General features: G+C 48.8%; 9 protein-coding genes across 9 annotated transcripts; 3 read left to right on the top strand and 6 right to left on the bottom strand.

Annotated features, from left to right (window-relative positions):
- Window positions 1-726: 726 nt before the first annotated feature.
- On the top strand, window positions 727-2,352 carry Z520_03748 (uncharacterized protein; the record flags this gene model as incomplete). The annotated part of the gene is made up of 3 exons (XM_016774258.1): window positions 727-821; window positions 932-1,752; window positions 1,823-2,352. The coding sequence occupies 3 exons, from the start codon at window positions 727-729 to the stop codon at window positions 2,350-2,352; spliced, it is 1,446 nt and encodes a 481-aa protein (XP_016634185.1).
- A 491-nt stretch (window positions 2,353-2,843) lies between these two features.
- Z520_03747 (uncharacterized protein) lies at window positions 2,844-4,059 on the bottom strand (the record flags this gene model as incomplete). The annotated part of the gene is made up of 2 exons (XM_016774257.1): window positions 2,844-3,795; window positions 3,911-4,059. 2 exons carry the CDS (start codon window positions 4,057-4,059, stop codon window positions 2,844-2,846), a joined length of 1,101 nt encoding a protein of 366 aa, XP_016634184.1.
- An 84-nt stretch (window positions 4,060-4,143) lies between these two features.
- Window positions 4,144-5,540, top strand: Z520_03746 (uncharacterized protein; the record flags this gene model as incomplete). The annotated part of the gene is made up of 3 exons (XM_016774256.1): window positions 4,144-4,269; window positions 4,336-4,606; window positions 4,654-5,540. The coding sequence occupies 3 exons, from the start codon at window positions 4,144-4,146 to the stop codon at window positions 5,538-5,540; spliced, it is 1,284 nt and encodes a 427-aa protein (XP_016634183.1).
- Window positions 5,541-6,672: 1,132 nt separating this feature from the next.
- Window positions 6,673-7,698, bottom strand: Z520_03745 (uncharacterized protein; the record flags this gene model as incomplete). The annotated part of the gene is made up of 4 exons (XM_016774255.1): window positions 6,673-6,888; window positions 6,972-7,329; window positions 7,418-7,608; window positions 7,690-7,698. The coding sequence occupies 4 exons, from the start codon at window positions 7,696-7,698 to the stop codon at window positions 6,673-6,675; spliced, it is 774 nt and encodes a 257-aa protein (XP_016634182.1).
- Window positions 7,699-8,386: 688 nt separating this feature from the next.
- Z520_03744 (uncharacterized protein) lies at window positions 8,387-10,141 on the bottom strand (the record flags this gene model as incomplete). The annotated part of the gene is made up of 4 exons (XM_016774254.1): window positions 8,387-8,638; window positions 8,694-9,134; window positions 9,183-9,842; window positions 9,905-10,141. The coding sequence occupies 4 exons, from the start codon at window positions 10,139-10,141 to the stop codon at window positions 8,387-8,389; spliced, it is 1,590 nt and encodes a 529-aa protein (XP_016634181.1).
- Window positions 10,142-11,547: 1,406 nt separating this feature from the next.
- On the bottom strand, window positions 11,548-12,096 carry Z520_03743 (uncharacterized protein; the record flags this gene model as incomplete). The annotated part of the gene is made up of 1 exon (XM_016774253.1): window positions 11,548-12,096. One exon carries the CDS (start codon window positions 12,094-12,096, stop codon window positions 11,548-11,550), a length of 549 nt encoding a protein of 182 aa, XP_016634180.1.
- Window positions 12,097-12,775: 679 nt separating this feature from the next.
- Z520_03742 (uncharacterized protein) lies at window positions 12,776-14,210 on the bottom strand (the record flags this gene model as incomplete). Its single annotated transcript, XM_016774252.1, has 3 exons — window positions 12,776-13,187; window positions 13,249-13,802; window positions 13,854-14,210. The coding sequence occupies 3 exons, from the start codon at window positions 14,208-14,210 to the stop codon at window positions 12,776-12,778; spliced, it is 1,323 nt and encodes a 440-aa protein (XP_016634179.1).
- Window positions 14,211-15,268: 1,058 nt separating this feature from the next.
- Window positions 15,269-16,678, bottom strand: Z520_03741 (uncharacterized protein; the record flags this gene model as incomplete). Its single annotated transcript, XM_016774251.1, has 1 exon — window positions 15,269-16,678. One exon carries the CDS (start codon window positions 16,676-16,678, stop codon window positions 15,269-15,271), a length of 1,410 nt encoding a protein of 469 aa, XP_016634178.1.
- An 864-nt stretch (window positions 16,679-17,542) lies between these two features.
- Window positions 17,543-19,310, top strand: Z520_03740 (uncharacterized protein; the record flags this gene model as incomplete). Its single annotated transcript, XM_016774250.1, has 4 exons — window positions 17,543-17,930; window positions 17,997-18,126; window positions 18,188-18,745; window positions 18,815-19,310. The coding sequence occupies 4 exons, from the start codon at window positions 17,543-17,545 to the stop codon at window positions 19,308-19,310; spliced, it is 1,572 nt and encodes a 523-aa protein (XP_016634177.1).
- Between the last annotated feature and the right edge of the window lie 4,075 nt (window positions 19,311-23,385).

Raw genomic sequence — 23,385 nt, 5'->3', positions numbered from 1 at the left:
TAGTCTGGCCATCCCAGGTAGGTACCATTCAATTTTGTCATTCACTTTCTTTGGACTGTCACTCCATCCAAGCTGTTGGTGTAGAGGACTGGGAGAAAGATAGCCCTTGTATTCGTTGCCACTGTACTAGGGAGACTATCCAAGGACGAATGTGACCGGAAAAACAAAGGGTGGAGAGTGAAGACGGCTCAAAGGGAGGTACTTTCCGATGAAATTCGTGTGGACATGTTCGAAAATACAATATGTAATATCTGTGCGGCAAGTAAGCTTGGGTAGATTAGTACGGCCCCATCCAGGTAGGTCCCACCAGAATGTACGCCATCCAATATTGTGGCAAACGGAATACCTGCCCGACATGGTAATCTCGCATGTCAACTTCTCGCGGATATTCTAAAAGGGCTAAATTTCCGTATCGTGGGGGAAAGATGCGGGATTCGGGCCATACAAAGCAGATTTGTTTGGTCCAATAAAGGCACTAACTGGAGTTTCCCAAAGTTCTTTTGGTGCTGAGCCGCGGCACAGGATTTCTTTCCGATGCCCTCGCAGATTCTCAAAGCGCTCCAGACCGTCATCCTTCCTGCTAATTGACTCTGTCTGATACCGCCGTCAAGATACAATATCACTTCATACCCTGTTACTGAAGGTTGAGTTGACTCCAACTGTCAAGTGTGAAAGCCCAAAACACCAAGAAGCGCACATTTACAAACTTACAAAAGAGCGTCGAAGATGAGTTGCCTTTCGGAAAAGTTGGCGGAGAGGGAAGCCGCTGGTATTCCAATCCAAGTTGGGGTCATCGGCGCTGGAAAATTCGGGTCTATGTTGTAAGTCTGCCGATCGTCCAGATGAGCAGAGCACAAGAAGAATATGCCCTTGGCAGAGGCCCTTGTCCAGAAAGGATTCTGCTAACTGATGGCTATGTATCGATATCAAGCATTGCTCAAGTGTACCGATCACCAGGAATGAAGCTCGCCGGTGTATGCGATCTCAACACCGCTCGCATCTACGACGCTTTTAAACGAACAAACTATCCGGAAAGCAGAACCGACATGACTGGCACGATGAGCCTGACTGAAGGGATCAAGTCCGGCAAGACAATCGTGACTACTGACTCTGCTGCCCTCATCTCCCACCGCGAGATCGATGTCATTCTTGAAATCACTGGAAGTCCAGCGGCTGGTGTGCGCCACGCGCTCCTGTGCTGCGAGCACAAAAAGCACATCGTAATGATCAACGTCGAGGCAGACGTTCTCGCAGGCCCACTCTTGGTCAGAAAAGCTAAAGAGGCGGGTATCATATACTCCATGGCATATGGTGATCAGCCTGCCCTGATCTCGGAGCTCGTCGACTGGGCCAGAACCTGTGGGTTTGAGGTGATGTGCGCCGGCAAAGGGACCAAGTATCTGCCGCAGTACAAATACTCCACACCCGACACGGTATGGGATCTATATGGTTTCACACCTGAACAGGTGGCTAGGGATAGTCTGAACCCACAAATTTTCAACTCGTTCCTCGACGGAACTAAGTCAAGCCTGGAGATGGCAGCTGTGGCGAACGGCACTGGGCTGAGCTGTCCGACTAACGGGTTGAGCTTCAGCCCTTGCGGATATCACGACATGGCAAATGTCTTGAAGCCCATCTCCGAAGGCGGGCTCAGTGAAAAGCCTGGCATGGTTGACGTTGTGTCGTCTTTGGAGCTCAACGGAAGGCAGGTGTTTAGAGATGCCAGGTTTGGTGTATACGTGGTGCTCAAAGGTAAGTCTCCTCTCACTCTTGATTTTAATCCAATACCTCATTCAGTGACTAAAATGTCTCGGATTCATAGCACCTAGTGATTACCAAAGGGAATGCTTTGAGCAATACGGCCTGGAGACAGACACGTCAGGCTACTACGCAACGCAGTACAAACCGTTCCACTTGATCGGCCTGGAAGTTGGCTTCTCAGTGGCGAGCATTATGTGTCGCGGTGAACCAACAGGACAGACCAAGACATTTGCAGGTGATGTGATTGCTACTGCAAAGCGGGACCTCCAGGTCGGCGAAGCGCTAGACGGTGAAGGCGGGTTTACCGTAGTTGGTAAGTTGATGCCTGCAGAAGTATCTTTGGAAATGGGAGGTCTACCAATCGGACTGGCCCACCGTCTGAGGCTTAAGAGAGATATAAAGAAAGATCAAAGTCTCAGCTGGGACGACGTTGAGTTTTCAGAAACATCGCAGGTCGTGGCTGTTAGAAGAGAAATGGAGGCTATCTTCCGCGAAGAGTTTGCGGCCGAGAAGCTGAAACAAAAAAGGACCTCGAATCGAATATCAAACGGCGTTTCGGTTGATTTTCGAAATGGGGTGATACAAGTCTAACACTGGCGCGCAAAAGCTATTGAGTGTCCAGAAACGTACATGACGCACGAATATAAATGGCTTGACTTGTCCTAACCACGTGTTAAGAGCACGCACCTAGCAGAAATTATGATTCATTAAATTTCACAGCATTCCACCAGAAATGGGAAGAACATCTTTTTTCTTTTTGACAAAGAGGCGAGAATTGAGGCCTGATTCCTGCGAAGTGGTCAAGGCGAGCTCCCACGGAAGATCAAAGCTTAGAAACCCGAAAACAGGTAAACATTGTGGTATCGGGCGAAAATACCCGACTTGGATTATAGCGGGACCTTTTTAACTGGTCTCCTAGATTTTTCCATATCCGTATGACATTTGATAATGCTAGCTTGTTAAAAGCTTTGTGATATACTCAGAGAGAGTAAGATGGAAATTTCCTGCCAATATGCTAGCTGTTCTGATTGTTTCCAGCCCTCAATTTCACTGAGTACATGAATACTTGGCAATCACTTGATCTATGCAAGCAGTTCCTGCAAGTTCCTACTTCTCAAGTAGTCCTCAAAGCTCATGACTGGAGGCGGTGGGTTCCTCAGTCCGCTTGGCTCGATATAGTCTGTCACCTCACACATGTAAGGAAACTCGGCCAAATAAGCACCACCATCGACCACCTCTTCCTTTAAGCCTGTCATACGGCAGAGTAGCTCCACAGTGACCTCCACAAAATAGGCCTTTCGCCCTGTCACCTTCTCCCAAGTTTTCATACCCTCTTCGAGCCCAATCCACCAATCGACCGCCAAAAGTTTTGTACCTGCTGGTTCATCCTCCACGAGACAACGTACATACCCACCCGTGGACATGTGTGGTATGAAAACCGGAATTTTCCTCGACATTTTTGCTGGAAGAACCATGAGATATTGCCCACCTTCAGACGCCTTCTTTGCTTGGGGTTTTTCGTGGGGCGCAGGAGGGTTGGGCAAGCACCGAACAAGAAACGGGAGTTTTGAGACAAGCCACACGATCCACGGTGTTCCGAAAGGCACCCTGTGCGGGTACAACAAAGGATTGTCGGAATACGAAGACGCGTAGATGTAACTTGCTTTGGCCGCGAGTTGGGGCAGATCAGTCGAGATGTATGCGACGACCACGCCCTTAGTTTCAAAATGGTGGCAGCGAGCGTACTTGCCACCAGAAGCGACCTTCATCGAGCCGAAGGCAGAGTATACGAATCTCTCGAGTTCAGGTATCTGTGCGGCTGCTGTGGCTGCGTTTTTGCCCCAGGTAATCTCGCTGTTGTACGCCAGTTGCGAGGCCTCATCGTCGCTCTTCCCGGCGGCCAGAGCACCACGATACACTTCCCAATAGTTTGTGTTCACGAAGACGGCGTGAGCCGATGCGAAACCTGAGATAAGGCTCGGTACTGAGGAGAGGTCGGCTTGGACGATTTCCGCCCCGAGAGCAGCAAGGCCTCTTGTTGACAATCAGCACCCAATCACACCAGACAATGTATGGAAATTCGACTGAGGGTATGTTTTCGACATGAACTGAACATGATGGGAGATTGGTGGATGGTACATGTACTAACTTGGCAGCTTCGGACGAAGGTTTCCGCGTGAGACAGCGAACGTGCCACCGTGAAGACTGGGCAGCGGAGAGGAAAGACTTTGCGACACTACCGCCTTGTTTTCCCGTTGCGCCTACAATGGCGATGGTTTTCTTATCGATCGCTGGCATTGTTCGCTGCAACAATTTACTTCAACAATTCACACCGATAACAAGACTCCTGGGTTGGTAGCAAGCTACTCATGGTGTTTGGATATGGACGCCCCAAGCACAGGGGTTTTGTACTTCCTGCATGCTTACACTTTCTGGAAGCCCTGTGGTGAAGTTGTCCCGAATCTTCCTGTTCCACTTTGGGGCCTGAATTCCGATTGGGCAAAAGCGGTAAGCAGGGAAGGAAGAATGGGCGACAAGGGAGTGGCGAGAGTTTGTCGTCGAGCTTGGCTACAGAGGCTGGGTGGAGGCGGCTTAATTCGACACCGTCTCCGAAATTCGACCATCGATGACCTGCGCAATGCACATAACTTTTCGCTTTTCATTCACCGACCGGTAAGAAGGAATCCGACGGAAGGCCAGTCTCAGTTCTTGAAACCCGGTATGTGCTGTAAGGACTCAGCCTCTGCACCCCGCTGCAAGGATGCGGCCAGAGACAAGGAGCGACACAAAAGCGCCATTACAGAGGCACGGCGCCTGCAGAACCGGCGGGCACAAAGAGCCTTTCGTAAGTTCTTTTTCGACGAATGGTATTCGACCCTGATCTTTTCTAAGGAGAGCGGCAAAGGGCGAAGAACCGATCCCTGCCCAGTACCACGCTTAAGTTACTTGCACCTTATCCGTGTCAAGTCAAAGGGGGCGTCACTATAAGGTCTTTCAAGACTGAGACCTCGGATCGACCCCAAAGTGTCACCGGCCCGGAGACCCTCACGTTGAGCTGCCCATATCAGGAAGTTAGATGTGCAGTGCAAGATCAACAAAGACCAAGCTCCCGCGGCGACAAGAACGCGCCGTTCACATTCTCTTCCCCCCAGACCTTGCTCCCTATTCATCAATCTTTCGTCCCAAAACATAAGACGCCCTTCTCAGAGCTCTTGGACTTTGTGAGAAATCGCCCAATAGCTGCACTCTGGCCACATGGGGTCACCGCTACCCTAGCCGCTTGCTTATTCAACGCTCGCGCGCTCGGTATCGACATCGACCGGATCATGGATCCACAATACATGTCGCCATTTTATCGAGCCTCGCTCTCACCAATACTTCTCGCAGGGTCATCAGTTCAGCTGGAAAGCCACGACAGTGTCACGAATCCACAGGTAGCCAGTCCCATTCTTCTAAGACCATGCTCCGCACAAGTCGTTTTTCCTCACCACGTCTGCCTCGATATGCTGCCGTTGCCAGCACTAAGGGAGACCGCCGTGATGTGTTATGTCCGTGCTCAACAGGGAGGAGTTGATGGAGTAGCAAGAGGGCTCAGCAGACTTCAAGAGTTCAAGAAGGACGTCTACATCATGCAAGGCGTTAGATTCCGCGGCATGGGCGAGCTATTAGAAGGCGAGTATATCATGTACGACGAAAGTGAACGACACTGTGGCCACCCTTGGGAAAGTGGCAGTTGGGCTGTGGCACCATGGTTTGTGAGGAAATGGACCTACGGATAAGATAGCTGGGTACGATAAGCCCGCAGACGACTCAAACAACGCCAAGCCCTATTCGCCCTCTGGGATGACCTTGACGACCAGGAGTGGCACCGAAGAGAAAATTAAGACTGATCACAATGTCAAAGTTCTTGAATCCCACTGACGCCTCCAAGATCAGGGTGGATTGGTTATCCACGCAGAGCCAACGGGGCCCAATGCAAACGATCTTCAGATGGAGGCTTTTCACACTCAACGTGGACAACACGACGGGGGAGAAGCACTGGCTGGTTTCGGACCGGCGCTGTTTATACTGGGTAATTACCATGCCACTGACGGGTTTGACGGTGGTCCGCTGGTGGTACGGCCAACGTAAGAGGAGAAACGCGAAAAAGCGAGACAGCCAAGTTGGAAATTTGCAGGGGCGTAGACTTTTGGATACAAAGCCTCAATAGTACCATGTATGTAAAAGACTGAAAGGACTGAGATATTTGATACTGGTTGAGGGGTCAATGTACGCGCCACTCAAGCTCATGCACTGAGGTGCTGTGTTAATTATTTTGCTTCAATCGCTAGTTCTATGATAAATCTAATCAACGGTGTAATCCTGGATTATTCTGGTTGGCAGGGTCCTAAATTCATTATTGGTGTTTCTTGTTTGTTTGGAACGAGCTTTGTCCTCGTTGGAACACTTAGAGGAATTGGCTTCAAACTACTTGTTCGATTCCAGTTATCAGTATCACCCCTCTACGCTGTAGTCATATCAGAGCCGTGAGGTCAACAATGACACAGCGAAAGACGAGTGTGTTGTCGGACTTTGGAGGTTGTTGGGCACGAGGCTTTAGCCTTGAGTTTCTCGGGGTAAGAGAGCGGCGCAGGTCTAAAACTGTCTCATAGTGAGTCAGGATTCGCTCCTGGCGATGCATTTGATACTCTGTATACGCTTAATGGTGCTCGTACAGTTGTTGCTTCTAGGAGGGCTGACACTATTACACACTTTTTACGACCGCTTTCTACGAAACCACAGAAGACTATCGTCCCCAGGGATCACTTGGCTGCATTCACGAAGGCTGACGCTCCAGCTTCAAAAGTAGTATATATCGAACAGCTGTACCCATGCTGACATTGGGAACATCTCAGGTGGCTTTAGGGAACCTCACCACATCGTCTTTCCACCATCGACTACTAAATCGTGAGCTGTGATATATTTGCTTGCATCACTGGCAAGGAAAATGCACGCTCCCATCATGTCCTCAGGGCTGCCGACACGGCCAAGCATTGTCTCCTTCTTCCACGACTCTAAGAGATCTGGATATGGTGCAGTCATCGGGGTTCGCACATAGCCAGGTGAGATGGCATTGACGCGGATTCCCTGCATTTCGGTCAGCGGAATCAAACTTCTTTATATGGGAAGCTTATAAACAAGCCCGCGCATATGAAATGCTTTATCCGTACGTGGGAGCCCAACTCTTTTGCAATGGCAGGCAAGAGTCCCAGCACAGCGCCTTTCGTGCCGGAGTATGCGGAATGATTCGAGGCCTTCACTGAATTTCGCCCAGCAATACTGCCAATTAATATGATGCTGGGGCTTGTAGCCTTGCTCTTAATCATCAAAGCCGCAGCCAGTTGTGCGGTGTGATACAATCCAAGTACATTGACTTCGAGCAAGCGCTGATGAGCGTCCCATGGCATCTCGAGAAAATCCGCAACTTTGTTGATGCCGGCGTTGCATACACAAATATGCAGTATTCCGAACTCGGCTTCAACCTTGGAAAAGGCGGCTTTTAGAGATTCCTTCGAAGAAACGTCCGCACTGATACAACAATTATCGTCAGTTTGACTGAAATCAGAAACGACGAAGAAATTTAGCAAGGCTGAAGGAAATTTGGATAAGGATCTACACATAGTAGGCGATCGTCACGCCAAGTCTTGAGTACTTCGCCTTCAGATCAAGCAATGCCTGGCTCGGTGAAGCTGCATTGATGTCGAAGACCAAAACATCAGCTCCAGCTGCTGCAAGGGCCTCTACATAACCGAGTCCCATGCCACTATCTCCTCCGGTTACCAGAGCTGTCCGCCCCTTCACCGAGAACTAGAACAGCTTGAAGTTAGCCACACAAGCCCATTTGCAATTTGAAGTACTTTGTCCTTCATTGACGAACACACCACTTACATTCGCCATATTGATTGGTGTTCCGAACTGGATCGGGTATTCGATGAGCAGAGCACAAGGCCAGACAAACGATGGTCTTCAGTTCGCCTATTCAACGTTTCAATCTAGATTCAATAGCTGACTGCATTCATGTGAGACAAACAGCGTCGTTCTAATACCAGCAGAGCCGAGTCGCAGCAGTGGGCAAAATGACCCTGGCTGCGCCGGCATTGCAACATACCAAACTTTGGTGCTCGCGCGCGCGGCCCGTTTCCCACGGCCAGCACGGCATTTATTTGAGCTGGGACAATCATCCTCGCTGTCCGATGCGGCCGGGTCAATGCATTTGGGAAAGTTCAAGAAAGAAGGCCTGGAGCGGCGTTAGCGAAATGCTCGAAATTCTGTAGAAGTGTCCCATCCAAATCGTCAGACTACAAAATACTCATGGAAGATGTGCCCGTTGTAAGTTTGCGGAAGGCATTTTCATATCCCGTCTACACCTAATGATGGAATCGAGAACAATACGACTGTTATACTAACTATACTGCTCAATTGAAATATATACTGTGGTATTTTTTTCGATCTGAAAGGACATTATTTTGGCAAGGTGAATGCGAACCTATGATCAGATTCGTGGTGGAAGCTCAACCTTAGAGGCATTTCCGGACTGCCGCTCGTACTGCTCCAATTCCCGTGATGCTGACACGGCTCCACCAGTTCAAAAAGCTTCAGCCACATCCTCCTTGTGTACCGTGCCCTTCTCACTTTTAATGACAATCTCAGTAGTGATGGTCCCATCGGCAGCTTGCTGGTCGAGTTGGACTTGGCTGTGGTCGACATGAATATCTCTAGCATGGACGGCTACGTCTTCACCAAAGATCTCGGCCAGCTCCTCGAGAGCAATACCCTTGGTTTCGGGCACGAAAAAGTAGACGTAAAGAATGCCACAGAAAGTCACGGCGATAAAAAGCTTGAATAAAGAGTCAATATATATCGCCCGTCGAAATGAGGCATAGAGAACTCACCAAGAAGAATTTCCAGCGGACATTTCTCAGTCCTGTGGGTGCGGCTTGAAGGTAGACCAAGTTGGTCAAGGTGGTTGACACAAAGGCAATAGTCGCGCCGCGTCCTCGAAGGTGGTTGGGGAAGATTTCCCCCACAATGATGAAGACGCACACGTCCCCGGCAAGAGCATAGGAAGCATTGAATAGGAAGAACATAGCAACGGCCGTTGCCAAGCCGGCGGCATTTGTTCCGTCTCCTGCGTATAAAGCAACCATAGCAGTATGAATGGAAAGCCATGTCATACAGAGACCGAGGCCGATCATGAGAAGTGGACGCCGTCCAAAATAGTCGGCGGCAATAGAGCCGATAACGTTGAAGATGGGCGAGACGGTGATCCAGCCTGCCTGGAAACACAGTTGGGAGTAGACACCGTAACCGAGGGAGGTGAGGACTTGTTGGCCCTGATTGTTATTAGCAACGACAGCTTCAGGGACACGTCTCGAACTTACAAAGTTCTGAACGACTAGATTCCCTGTACTCTGAGCGAAAAATGCCAATGCGCAGGTAATGATGCATCGCCTGCGGACCGAAGGCTTGAAGAGGAAAAGACTCCAAGAAGCGTCCTGCTCCATGTCCATCTGAGCTTGTCTCTCCATCTGAAAAAATTCGGCTCGAGCAAAGTCTGAGTGGCCATGTTGTCCGTGTTGGCTCATAACAATGGCCAAAGCTTCGTCTCGCCGGCCCTGCATAAGCCTGTAGCGTGGAGACTCGGGCACCCACAGATAGATGATGCCACAGATTAGGGGAATGATGGCACCGAGCCCTAGAGGAACGCGCCATTGGACAGCATCATTTGTCGACCAAAAGGCCACTCCCATGTACGATGAGAGGGCGAAACCAAACGCACAGGTAGCTCCGCACATACCCACGTAGATGCCACGCATGGCAGCCGGGGCAAGTTCAGCGATATATGCAGACAGAACCGGCATAAAGCCGTATCCCGCCATACCGACAAAGAAGCGAACTGTAAGGAACATGGTTATGCTGACAGAGCCGGCTAGAATAGCTTGCGAGATCACCGCAAGGATGGCACATATGATAATGCTCCATTTGCGACCAATATGGTCTGCCATGAGCCCGAAGACAATGACGCCCAAGATCCCACCACCCTAATTCAGCTACTTAGCCATGACATGTTCTCGATACACCAAACATGGCGGCAATAACTTACTTGGAAAATACTGTTCATGGCGCCGAGTTTTGCGGCCGATCCTGGCGTGCTTGTTCCATTCGCGTCAATCAATTTCATGTAGGTCAAAAAGGAAGTTTTGGTCGTTGTAGTAGCGATGATCCCTGCAAAATAGCCCCAGGTCAGGAGCGCCATTGCGAGAGAACTGCATGTGAGGAAGTTCTTCCAGTTGAGACCCTGCCTCCATCCGGTAATCAGACTAGTATTTTCAACAGCCATGATTGAGCCGCGATCTCATATAATTTCCAGCTGGACGACTCTTGTGTAAAGAAGATAGTGGCCCTCTGACCGGCATTGATGGGGGGAATACTGACTCTTATACTAGTTCAGCTCAATCCAGCTTCAGCTAATTATGGGCATTCAACGATGTCTCTTGGTCGTGGCTAAGGTGTGGGGTGTGGGGTATGGGTCAATATCTGGGGTTGTCCTGTATCTAGATTGGTCTCCGCCCTTATTAGGAGCCTGGAGAACTTTGTGTCACTGGTCCGAACTCCCTTCTACGTGGGCACATGAGTGGTTCACATTTCGATGAGAACGAAGTGCGCCTTGGGACAATACGGGATGTGCAATGCCGGATGTAAGTGCACTGGCACGGCATTGCCAAGGCCGACCGTTTGGCAGAAGCTACTTTTAACTCCTGTCTACGGCGGTGCCAACGCCGGAACCCGCTTGTAGTCGCTACCTCCGTATGATGTCCACTTCCGGGTTCAGCTTCATATGGGACTAGGACTGTGGGCTAAAACAAGGGGGTGTTAGGATTCACTTGGTAGTGTCGCACCAGAGACGAGTTTGCGGCGAAAGGTCGCCGGCCATATCCGGGCAGTCCCCTCGGCAATAAGCTTTCACTTACCCTTAATCCTGCGTTACTTGCATCCTAGATACACGGCAGAGTAGACTTCAAAAAGCATCTTTCGAAGACCCAGAACTTTTGAGAAATATACTGTATGCTCCGTTCCCAATCAAGTGGAGCCTTACGTCTGTGACCGACCAAAGGCAGTTACAAGGTACACTTTCCGCCCTCCGAGCACTTCGTGGTTGAAGAACGCCTCGTAACTCCTGGAGATGTTTTCGAGCTTGTCTGAAGAAGAAGGCTCAGTTAAGGACACCAAAGACACATAGTTGGATATTAAAGAGCGGGCGAGAGCGGTAAGCTCATACTTATCTTCGTGTGTAAACATGTACGGCGGGTCGTATTTGGCTTGCACAACAATGTCTAAAAGGAATGGGAAACATTAGAAGATTCACATAGCAGCAGTTAGTGCCTTCTGTTGTTTCGGGCGTAGTGGTGCTTTCTTCTCTTCATATCGTCTCCTGCCTTATTATGGTAGAGGGATATGCGCATTGTACCTTTTCGGCATCGAGCTGCCCTCCGCGCAGGGTGAAAGCTTTTCCATCAACATTCCAATTGGGAAATTGCTAGTCGTAAAGAAGAAGTCGCGAATTAGGGCAATATATCGCCCTTCCGCATTACCTTGATCACCGCGCTGACGGTATCCAAGCTGTCGCCCTCCACATCCCGTGCTCTCATGGTGGCGTGAGCGGCCGAGTTCGTGCTCCTGAAACCGCTGGCTTCGACACCGCGGTCAAGGCCGTGTGGCTCAACAGAAAGAATGTATTTGACAGGATCAGGGTGCTCGTTCAACATTGACGGGTATCATGCTAAATGACTTGGCGATTTCGAGTCGGTTCGCGGCTTTGTCGTCTGCGTAGACCTTGTGGGCTCCACGGAGCTTGGCTAAAGATTGGATTGAGAGGCCGACTGCACCACAGGCACAGACGCCCCTGACGTCGCCTTCTCCCACTTCTGCCAGCTCGCGGCCTTGCCATGCAGTAGGTGTGACATCCGCAAGACCAAACAGTTTCTTAGCGTCTACATTCTTCGGAGGCTTGACACACGTAAGATCTGCATTTGGGACGCGACAGTATTCAGCCTGATCGCCAGGATATCCACCAGTGATCATGAAATAGCCAAAGATTCCCGATAAGCGATGCCCATACATCTGCTCCAACTCTTTAGACGGGTGGGTCCGGTCGTAGAGAGAAAACTCTTTGCGCTTGCGGTAGACGCAGTCTCCACACGCAATGACCGGCAAAATGATCACAGAGTCTCCTGCATTCAAGTTCATGACTTCAAGCCCAACTTCCTCGACGATGCCGATGGACTCGTGCCACATGACCCTGTGCTGACGTCGCCGAAGAGAGCTTTTTCTAAGCCTGTTGATCTCACACTTATCATGCGCGGGAGAAGAAGTTATGTCAAAAGGAAAAGCCTGTGTCGATCCGGTCCGCATAACCGCAGTACGGAAGAAGGTTACCGGACGATGAAGGCTGCCACAGATCAGTCAGGAGATCAGGCTTATTTGAGAGATACGGTGTGAGCGCTGTGAAGAGAGAGGCAATACAATATTTCCAATAGGATCAGTGGAGGGAGACGGTCTCCGGATCTGCGATGCGCTTTTGCTGGTTTGAGGACACTCGTGGGAGGCTTCTTAATAGCCGGCCAAATTAAATATTATGTCCTTCTCTGGTTGGGCGCGGTCGTACCAGCTATGTCATAGGGAGAGCAACGAAGTAGGAGAACAAACCCTACCGGTGTCGACAGTATGAACGAACTCCAAGTACTGCTAGCCATCTCCCGAGGTTCTGTAGATGCGAAAGCGACGAGCCGAAGGAGTATATGGACCACTACACTAGTAGCTATCTTCTAGAAAACGAGTTGACCAAGGCGCAGATGAGAGAACTACGATAAGTAGGTACGAATTAGTCATAGGATTAATCGACTCGACGTACACAAAACAGCTCCCGTAGCACCGGTGCCGCCGTAGAATTACAAGCTTTGGGCCGTGTACAACATCATTTCTTATTTGGTTTTGCTAATTTCAATAACCAGCTTTCCAAAGCGTTTTCATCGATTTTGGTCAGCCATGAAACTGTCTGAGTCCTTGCTCTCTCAGAAAGCTCTTCATACCAATTCTTATCCATCATTAGCTTCGTCAACGCCGCTTTCCATGGCTCAATATCTTGCTCCGGAATGACGTATTCGCCTCCCGCAGTTCTCTCACCTGTGATTGAATTGACGTGTATAATGTCTGGAACTTGAAGTTTGGCCTCCGGAATTGCTCCTGCGTCCGACGATATCACAGGAATGCCCCTTAGTTGTGCCTCTACCACAACTATACCCCAAGCTTCGAGCCAAAGCGATGGTACAAGTAGCAACTTTATCTCAGACCATATTTTCTCCATATTACCAGTGGTTGGGCGAAGGCTGTGATTGAAACTTGTTAGCAAGAGTATCGTTCTCATATATGGAAGGAGAAACAACTTACTCAACGTTTACTAACTGTCGCAGCTCTTCCTCCACCTTGGGATCGGTGCCCCAGCTAGACAACGCCACGAATTTGAATTCTGGACAGCGTTTAGCCAAGTCGTGGAATATCGAATAACCCTTCACAGCACAAGGGTTTACAAATCCGATCGCCGCTTTGCCCCAGTTCTCCCTTCTAGTTGGCAACCCATGTGTCTTTCTGTCAAGGTAGGTCCACGGATGATGAACATGGAACGTGGTTTCAATTTGCCCGTATTTCTGCGCGTAGCTTTTGATGGCTTCGGATACAGACCAAATACCATCGACTCCTTGCATTAACTTGTGTTCACCGACGGAGTATGACGAGCCTGGGATGCCACCGGCGAAAGGCCCGAAAGGAAGCTGCTCAGCTGTATGCGCAATCAAGATTCGTGATACGTCGCGAAGGGAGGGCATTATTGACGTTGCCTTCAACATCAAGCCATCGTTGAATAAGACATGTGTTGGTTCGAAGCGGCATATGTGCATGTCCAAGAAGAGAAGAAACACTTGGATTCGAACGCTGGCTTGATCTTCCTGCGTAAAAGTTAGGTTCGCTGCTCTCTCTTGCGACAAAAGGCATCGTACCTCGATTAATCTGGCAGTGTCGCGGGCCAAAACTTTGTCAGGAAGAGCTTCGCTGAAGTCGGAAGCATTGATAGCAATATTCTTTACTCCATCATCATCGGTGAATGTGTAAGTCCTTAAGTGGACCTCAGAACCTTCATCCACTGGCATCGATACAACCCGAGTTTCGAGGTCCGGTTTGCGGCCAATTGCAATCATTTCGTCACAGTAGGCCTCGATGTCGCTGTCCCACACATAGCAAAGTTGCGCTGCAGTATGTTTACGATGAGCCAGATACTTTAATAATGACTGGTTCACTTTGTAACCACCAGATGAGCTTGAGAGGCCCTTCGCAGTCTGGAAGAGGAAAACACGCATTGCTCCGAAAGTGATAATACTTGATGATTGATGTGCCCAGTAAGCCAGAAAAGGGTCTTCTCTATGTTGCTTGTCCGGATTGAATGAATTAATTAGAGCATTCGATGTTAGAGGGGCGAGGGGTTTCTATACATCTTTTGGGGGTTTACGTTCGTCCTCGAGTTCGGTACCTCCCAGTCTACTGACCGGGGCGGAGTGTGTGTTGCGACATGTTGGAATAATCTCCGCGGTGCAGGAAATCTATCCCGGTTAGACTCGCATCTAGAGTAACCCCCAATATCGCCAATCAGGACTGCCATAGTTGACAGCTCCGGTAACGATAGGCCGGAAGTACAATCCCGTATCATACTTGTCGCTTGGGGATGGGCAGGATAGCATTCCAACATCTCAGCGGGTTCATTGGGCTCTGTGGACGCGAAATTAGCCGCTGATGCAGTGTCTTCGGATCCTCCATCCGCGAAATGCGAAAGAGGTTGTTGCGTCCAAGATGATGAATTTCCTATATCCTTCTTAACCTTCATGATCCGTAAGTCCAAGATTGGTGAATGCTTACTATACATCATCCACAATAACGTATCATATCCTCTGGAAAATGTGCTGTATTTGAGGACAATCAGAAAACTAAGAATTCGGGAAAATACCCCCGGAAAGTCAAACCTAACTTCAGCATAGCTCTCTTCCACCTCTCTATATGACATCATATTAGCACCAGTTCTCGCATTCCATCTGCCAAATCCCAGCAATTTTTTGACAGGGCTCATTTCTTAGATCTTGCGACTTCTATCTCACGAGAAAGCCTGACTGTTACACCCCTGAACTATTCCGAATGGAAGGGTGTCCTCCGCAGCAATGACGAGCCAGACAAGGTTGAGGTCGAAAAGCCTTCACACTGCTGACCGATGGTAGGTAATCTCCAAGCGAGTGGCGCGGCACGTTGAGCGGAAATATGCGCTCACTATGCGGCTGGCTAGATTTCCCCTTACCAGCGAACCGAAGAGCCATGTACCAAGGGTGGTTGAGACTCCCAGACATCGATGACTCAACTTGGCCGTGCGATGTTAGGCAGTTGTGCCCAAGATCTCGAAAAGGTCTTCCAGCGAGTCCTTGTTTTCCAGGTCCTGCACAAACAGCCACAACCTTTGCACGCTAGCCTCACTCAACGCTTTCCCTGCCAACGTGCGGAACTTGCTCTCGATGTCTCCTGGACGTGGCGGATTCTCTGCCGAGCCGCGTCGGTACAGTTCCAGCCTGTTGAATGACCGACCGTCTCTTGTCGTGACAGAGATCGAACTTGCGTGGCGAAATGCACGGCCCATCTTCTCGATCTCTGGGTCAATGTGGGCGTCCATCCGAGAAATCAATTCGAGCACTTTGGCATCCCGCAAGCGTTGCTCGTTGAATTGGTTGAACCCAGCATCGCCATCGAGCGCGATCACGGCCAGACCATAAAACAGGTTCATCTGGGCGGCGGTGACGCCGTCGGGCTTATATTTCCAGGCGCAGTGGTGGGAGGTGACTTTGGTGCAACCGATACTGACCTTGTCAATGTCCTCGGCGGTAAGGTGATTCTCATTCATGATGGCACGCAGACCGTCAAGTGCGGTGTGGATGCTTGCCACGGTTGGGAAAGGTTTGTAGCCAACCTTGAGAGTTTCCCATGTGGTTCCAAGGCCTTCAAGAAGCCGATTGGGAATGGGATTGCTGCTAAAGGTGCTCAGAAACCCGCCGAACGAAGCTTCGAGCACATTATGGATACCGGTGAAGCCCTTCCGGGCCAGGAGAGCCCCGTACACGCCATTCTGGGCTGCCAGACCCGAGTTCATCCTTTTGACCATTGCACCTTCTTGCGCAGACATCAGCCCTGCCGCGCTCGTGCCGGCTGTCCCCAATGCGTGTTGGGTCTTTTCAGCGTCCAGCCCAAGGATCCGAGCCGCTGCGGTGGCGGCGGTGAAGACTCCGGTGCTGCCCTGAGGGTGGTGACCACGATAAAAGAGTCCCGAGCTCGCTGCCATGCCGACCCTCAGCCCAACTTCGTATGCGGCAACAGTTGCGGTGATGAGGTCGCGCCCGCTACAGCCACCTTCGGATTCAGCAAGGGCCAGGGCAACCGGAAGGATGATGGAGCCGGGATGATGTCCACCGTCGCTGTGGATCTCGTCGTACTCGAAGCCATGGCCCCCAGTAGAATTTGCCAGGGCGGCCAGAGCAGCGGACGTCTTGATGTTGCGACCCATGATGGTGGAACACGGCCTAGCCCCTGCTTCGACAGCCATTTCTGCCACCATCTGAGCCCATTGTGTTTGGTTGCCAAAGACAATGACGCCCAGATTGTCTATGATGAGTTCCTTGACCTTACTGACCACGTCAGCGGGTATTTTGTCATAGCTGAGCGAGGATGAAAAGACGGCCAGGTCACGTGTAGCTCCTGGCAGGAGGTCTGGAGCATCCAGTTGAAGCGCATCAGCCATTCTGGAGGGTGACTACGTTCAGGTGAAATGAAGCTCTGGAGTGCCAGGGTTGATGAAAAGCCGGGGTGGGACAATTGCCTTCCACAAAAGTGCTTTGATGCTCAAGACGTAGATTTTCTAGGTGACCACTCCCAAGAATGAGCTTCCGACGTCGGAATACGACGCCTGAACCGGCGCACCTGCGATTTTGTTCATGGTAGACGAATTTTCGACCAAGGCCGGACTTTGAGCCAATATTCGGACCTGGACCGAGGTTACGAGCAGAATAGGAGATCGGACTTGAGTTGATTTTCGGACTTGAGGCGACTCCTCCTGGGATCGAGCTGAAGGATGCCACTGGACATGGTGGAAAACGGCAACCACGCCAAGCGATGCGGCAATCTGCAAACTCCCGATCCATCCAAGCCTCGCTTCCCCAGAAAACTCTAAGTTGCGGGTTCTCCAATCATCAGGACAATACCCCGGAATACTCCATGCATACGCCATGCACGCCATGCATACGCCATGAATACGCCATGAATACGCTATGTCCGACCGTCGTCCAAGCCTCGCTTCCCCAGAAAACTCTAAGCTTCGGGTTCTCCAATCATCAGGACGATGCCCCGGAATACGCCATGAATACGCCATGAATACGCCATGTCCGACCGTCGGAAACGGGTCGAGATTGCTGAACAGCATGCAAACCGCTGTGGCGGATGCCGAATGAAAGCCAGGAAAGCCTTGTCCAGCATGGCCATCTCGAGGCTCAAAAGGAGCAACAAATCCTGCTGGATGTGGGATGGTGGAACCCGACACTCATGACCTACAGCCCTCTCTAACATACAAACTAATCCAGATCAACAGGAGATATCCAGAGCCGAGAACATGTCAAAAAGCCCAGAACTTCGATCGCAAATCGACGTGGCGCATGAAAAAAGCCTCGAGCCGGGCAACGGCGGGCACGACGACAATCTCGAACTCCATCTTCACGACGTTGGGGCCAAGTATGCCACGACTGCAGACGAGACGGAATTCACCACGGCCGCACAACGACGATATCTTCGCCGCATCGACATGCTCCTCATGCCCATTCTCTTCATATCCTGGGGCTTACAATATGCGGACAAGAGCATCCTTAACAGCGCCGCTCAGTTTGGCATCGTTGAGGATCTGGACCTGGCGACAGTAGTCATGGTCGATGGCAAGCCTACCGCCAGCTTGAAGAAGTTCTCGTACGCGGTGATGCTGTTTTATTGGGGCTACTTTACGGGAGGTGAGATACGAAACAAGCTGCTGTTCTTCTCGGTCATGATATCCAATGCTGACGCCCGAGAATCAGTACTGCCTGCTACCTATCTGGCGCAACGAATCCCAATCGGCAAGTTCGTGGGAGTGTCAATCGTGGTTTGGGGCCTTGTGACCATGTCAACCGCTCTTGTATCGTCCTACTCGGGGCTCATGGTCAACAGGTGCGTTGAGAGATCCCACTGTTGCCCACACGACGAATCTCACATTGATATTGATGAACAGATTCTTTCTGGGTGTGAGTGAATGTACGCCAGCACCAGCCTTCTCCCTTATCACGGCCATGTGGTATACTCGCGAGGAACAACCTCTCCGTATTGCCATCTGGTACTCGGCTTCTGGCATGGGTAGCCTTCTGGCTGGCATCGCGTTTTATGGCATCGGTCATATCCATGGATCTCTTCACCCTTGGAAGTATCAGTACCTCATTCTCGGAGGGGTCACGGTCCTCTGGGGCATAGTAGTGGTGTGCTTCCTCCCAGACAACCCAATGAAGGCGCGATTCCTCACCGAAGACGAGCGTGTGCTCGCCGTCAAACGCATACGCGCCAGCCAAACCGGGATCGAGAATTCGGTGTTCAAGCACTATCAGTTCAAGGAAGCTTTGCTCGATCCCAAAACCTGGCTTTTGGTCCTTACGGCTTTCACCATCACCTTGGTCAACGGCGCCCTTTCCGGCTTTGGGTCGATCCTTATCCGCAGCTTCGGCTTTTCGGCATTCCCTTCGGTCTTGCTCAGCGGAAGCGCTGGAGCCGTGGTGGTCGTATCTTTGTTGACCTTTGGGTACGTGACACCTGTTTCTTGCTTGCCGCGGGGCCCATCAAGTAAACTAACCCGAATGGCGTTCCCCAGAACCATCGCACTCTACTGCCGCAACCAGCGCATCAACATCTTCATCGTCACCTCCCTGCTGGTGATTGCCGGCTGTGTCATGATCTGGAAATCTAGCTGGAAGAATCTCGGCGTGCCCCTTGGGGGGTTCTACCTGCTGAGCTTCTTCGCCGTCGCCTACGTGATGCTCCTGTCGCTCATGACGGCCAATACCGCTGGCCACACCAAGAAAGCCACCACGTCGGGCCTCGTCTGGGCCAGCACGGTCGTCTCCAACGCCGTGGGTCCCTTGCTGGTGAAAACGACCGAAGCCTCAGAACATTACCCGAGTCTGGTGGAGCCGATCCTGGCGGTGCTCGCGCTCTCGGTGGGCATGATGGGCGCGCTGCGGGCGTATGTGTACATGCAGAACAAGGCTCGAGACGCGAAAGGGACGGTGACAGAAAGTGACTTGTCCGAGACAGCGTTTGCAGATATGACAGACCGTGAGAACCCGAATTTCAGATACTCTTGGTAGTCTACGGATTGAGTTGGTAACACACGAGGGTAGGGTTCTCAAAGCCTACCAAGGCTCTATGAGGTCCACAGGCAAGGCAGGCTATGCTGTCGGAGTAATGAATTGCCCCTTCCGTAGTGCGGCAGCCGCCAATAACAGAATTAAGCGCACAACTATTTCAAACAAGAGGGATGTAGGAGTGTTGTAGTGTAAAGAACTCATAGTTTATGATAGGTAGCTAGCTCAACATCGAGCTCACCCTAGTACTAATCGGGTAAGTCTCCATAAAGGGTTATATTCTTAAGCGACTCGGAATGTCTTAGGAGAGCGAATAGAGCGCGAATTCATATAGAGCGCGACATTAGTTATTGTTACGAACAGGCTAAAGAGTGGCCGTAGAAGGAAACTTAGAGAGGAGGTTTACCGAAGGAGTAACGACACAAGCTAGGTATATAATCTACTCTATTATATTCCCAAGACTAAATAGAGCTATATAGAGCTAAGTACTCTATTATACTCCCGAGATTAAGTAGAGCTAGATAGAGCTATATAAGTTTTCTATATCTATATAGTCTATAGTCTTTTATAGTTTCTCTTTTATAGTTAATCTTAGTTATATGTTACGAGTCGCTTTACAACACGTGAGGTGTCAACGAGCAAACCCGAAGTGGTTTACTTGGTGATATAGCAGTGGGGCTCGATATAGTAGAGACGGAAACTAAGCGTATAGTATATAACTATACGTAAAGCGAGTAACCGAGAACAACTCGATTATCTTTAACTGAGGTTGACTATGTGGAAAGTTATGGACTTGTACTGAGGCTATATAGACAAAGTAGATTCGTATAGATCTGTATAGCTCTACTTAGCCTTGGGAGCACAATAGAGCACGCCGCTCTATGTGGCTCTACTTAGCCTTGGGAGCACAATAGAGCACATCACGTGCCCTAGCTCGTGTCGTCACTCCTTTCGGTAAACCTTCTTCCTTGTTCTTGTACCGTAGTCGTCCTCCTTAGTCTATTCGTAACACTTCCCCCTCTCTAGCTTCTTTATCGTCCTCGACATACTTAAGGTAGGCCGCTCCCCGACCCTCCTTCCTTTATACTGCTTTCCTTTCACATAGCTAACTATACGTCTTTAGTCTAATCGTGTTTCTAAGCCTACTTCTCGCATCTCTTCTACCTAACGTCGTAAAGCCGCTGCCGAACGAACTTAATCTCTCGGTCGCTAATTCTTTGAAATGGGCCGGTATTCGAACTGTATTATCTCGGACTCTTCTTATTGGATAATAGAAGGGCAGTCGATATATAGTATATATCGTGGTAAAAATAAGAAAGTTAGCGAATATGATGGATGTTTTTCGGTCTCCGATTTCGATAGCCTCCAGGACTAACGCGAGCGAATATAGCGTAAGGTGGAGGAAAAAGATAGGCGGATAGGGGAGTTGATTGCTTCCCTAATATCAATCTAACGTGAGAAGGACTAGTTATAATAGTAGATATAACGCCTCCTTAGTGAATAGAAAAGGATATTATCACGAGAGTTAGAGGCCTTAGACGCTATTAATATAGCGTCGGCCTCGGACGACTTATCGCGTTTTACCTTTACGTTAGACTCTGCTTTGGAACCGTCGGTTTAATAAATGGCCGAGTTCGAGAGTCTCTTCTCTATCCTTAGTGACACTAGATAATCCGCTCTTTCTACTTTAGCGAATCCATAATCCACTAGTTTCGTCTTTTTATCTCTTTATCTCTAGATATCCGCGCTATTCGGATAAGGTATTGGTAATATTCGATAATAAATAGCTTCGGTAAGTCTTCCTTCTTTTTCTAGGTTTGTATTTCCTAAGCTAACTATCGTACTAAGTACTTTATTAGTAATAAGTACCCTATACTAGCGATTAACTTCTCCGGAGTTCTACGTTCTACGTATATCCCTATAAGGTTTTTACTTTAGAGGTATTGTTAGACTTCTTTAGGTAGTAGGTTTTCTACGACTTCCTACGTATCCTCTTCCGAGTCGTATCCTAACTATCTCACTAGATAGACTAGCTTAAGCTCTTCAGTTTCGGGTTAGTGTTTGATAATTTTGTTAACAAAGAAGTTATCTTTATCAACTAGTAGCCCGTACTTCCAGTGATACTTCCGTATATCTTATCTATCTAGGTTATCGAGTGGTTCCTACGTACTTTCTTCCTTTAGATATCCCTTCCACTTAATTAAGTAATGTAGTACCCTACTTTATACTTTATATTTCTCGATCCTCTCGACTTCGTATCTTAGTTCCTGAGTCTCCGGATCTATCTCTATAGGTCCTAGTGTCGCGTCCGGGTTCTTACATAACTCGAGTCTATCTTTATAAAATATAGGATATATTTTCAAGTTTACCGGTAGTTCAACCTCGAACGTGACTAGTCCTAACTTTTTCTTAATACGATAGGGTCCGATTTTTGTATAATCTAGTTTATCGCTTAGTCGTTTTATTTTGATGTTTTTTCGTCGTATATAGACTATCTCTCCCTCTTTGAGGTCTAGTCCCTTAGATCTTTTCTTATTTTCTCTTATTGTTATCCTTTCTACTATTCTTTATAGTTCTTTTTGTATTATTTTATATAGTTCCTTAATGTTTTCGATTTATATTTTTACTTCCTCTAATATTGGTTTCCTGAATTTTAGTTCCGTGAACGTCTTTGGGTATTTCCTATAGTTTACGAAGAACGGCGATATTCCTATAACAGCTATGCTATTGTTGAATACTATTTATACCGTGGGTAGTAGCTATGCCTAATTATCTTACTTATAATTAACGTAGTATCGTAAGTATTGTTCTAGCGTTTGATTTGTTCTTTCCGTTTATCTATCCGTCTATGGGTAGTATATTGTTGACAACTTATGTTCCGTCCCCAGTAGATCCGTAAGGGATTGCCAGAACTGTGACGTGAATAGCTTATCCCTATCCGATATGATTTCATTAGGTATTCCGTATTATGCGATTATTGTCCTCACAAAGAGGTATACGAGATCTTTTGCTATAGCTTTTTCTGTAAACGGTAGTATATAGGCGTACTTCGTTAGTCTTTCTATAACTACTATGATATTGTCGTACTCCTTACCCGTAAGGGGCTCTTTAGATTTCGGTAGCTTCGTAATGAAATCGATCGCGATAGAGCTCTATAGTTTACTTAGTATTTGTGGTACTATTAGGAGTCTATAAGGCCTATATCTTTCCTTTTTTGTTTTCTTATAGATATCGCACTTCCCGATGTACTCTTTTACGTCTCGTCGTAGGCCTTTCTAAGTGAAGTCCCTCGTGATGAGTTCGATCGTTTTTGCGATTCTAGGATATCCCGTAAGTTGATTATCGTGTCTTTATTATAGTACCTCTTTCTTTTGTCGTTCTATAAGGTTAATGTCTATGACTACTAGTGTGTAGTTATGCCCCCTATATTGTAACGTCTCTCCGTTATCTCTGAGTAACAAGTCTAGGTTTGGCTACGTAGTTCCTATATGATCCGGTCTTCTACTTAGGGCATCTACCCGACCATTTTCTGTTCCTTTGACATAGTAAATCCTAAAGTCGTATCTTATCAACGTTTCTACCTATCTAACTTGTCGTCGATTTAGCTCCTTTATTATTGTCTAATATATGAGATTTTTGTGGTCCGTGTAAATCTATATCGGGAACTTTGCCCCTTCTAGATATACTCTCCATTATCTTAACGCTTCCACAATTGCTAGTAGTTCTTTATTATAGATATCGTAATTTGACTCTAGTTAAGTTATTTGTCTCGAGTAGTAAGCGATAGGTCGTGATCGGCCGTTTTTGTCTTTCTATGAAAGATAGGCTCCTATTGCTTTATCTAACGTATCCGTCTCGAGTATAGCTTCCTTTTCCGGATCGAATAGTATAAGGACCGGCGTAGAGGTTATCTATCGCTATAGCTCGTTAAAGACTTTCTCGCACTCTTCGTTCTAGTCGAAGCTCTATTCCTTTCTTATTAAGTTTATAAGGGGTGCCGCGATTCTTGAAAATCCTTGGATAAACCTCCTATAGTAGTTGATAAGCCCTAGGAACTATTACACTTCCTTAACGTTCC

Source organism: Fonsecaea multimorphosa, assembly GCF_000836435.1.
Source record: "Fonsecaea multimorphosa CBS 102226 unplaced genomic scaffold supercont1.6, whole genome shotgun sequence".
Taxonomy (NCBI): Eukaryota; Fungi; Ascomycota; class Eurotiomycetes; order Chaetothyriales; family Herpotrichiellaceae; genus Fonsecaea; species Fonsecaea multimorphosa.
This window is presented reverse-complemented; position numbering and strand designations above follow the sequence as displayed.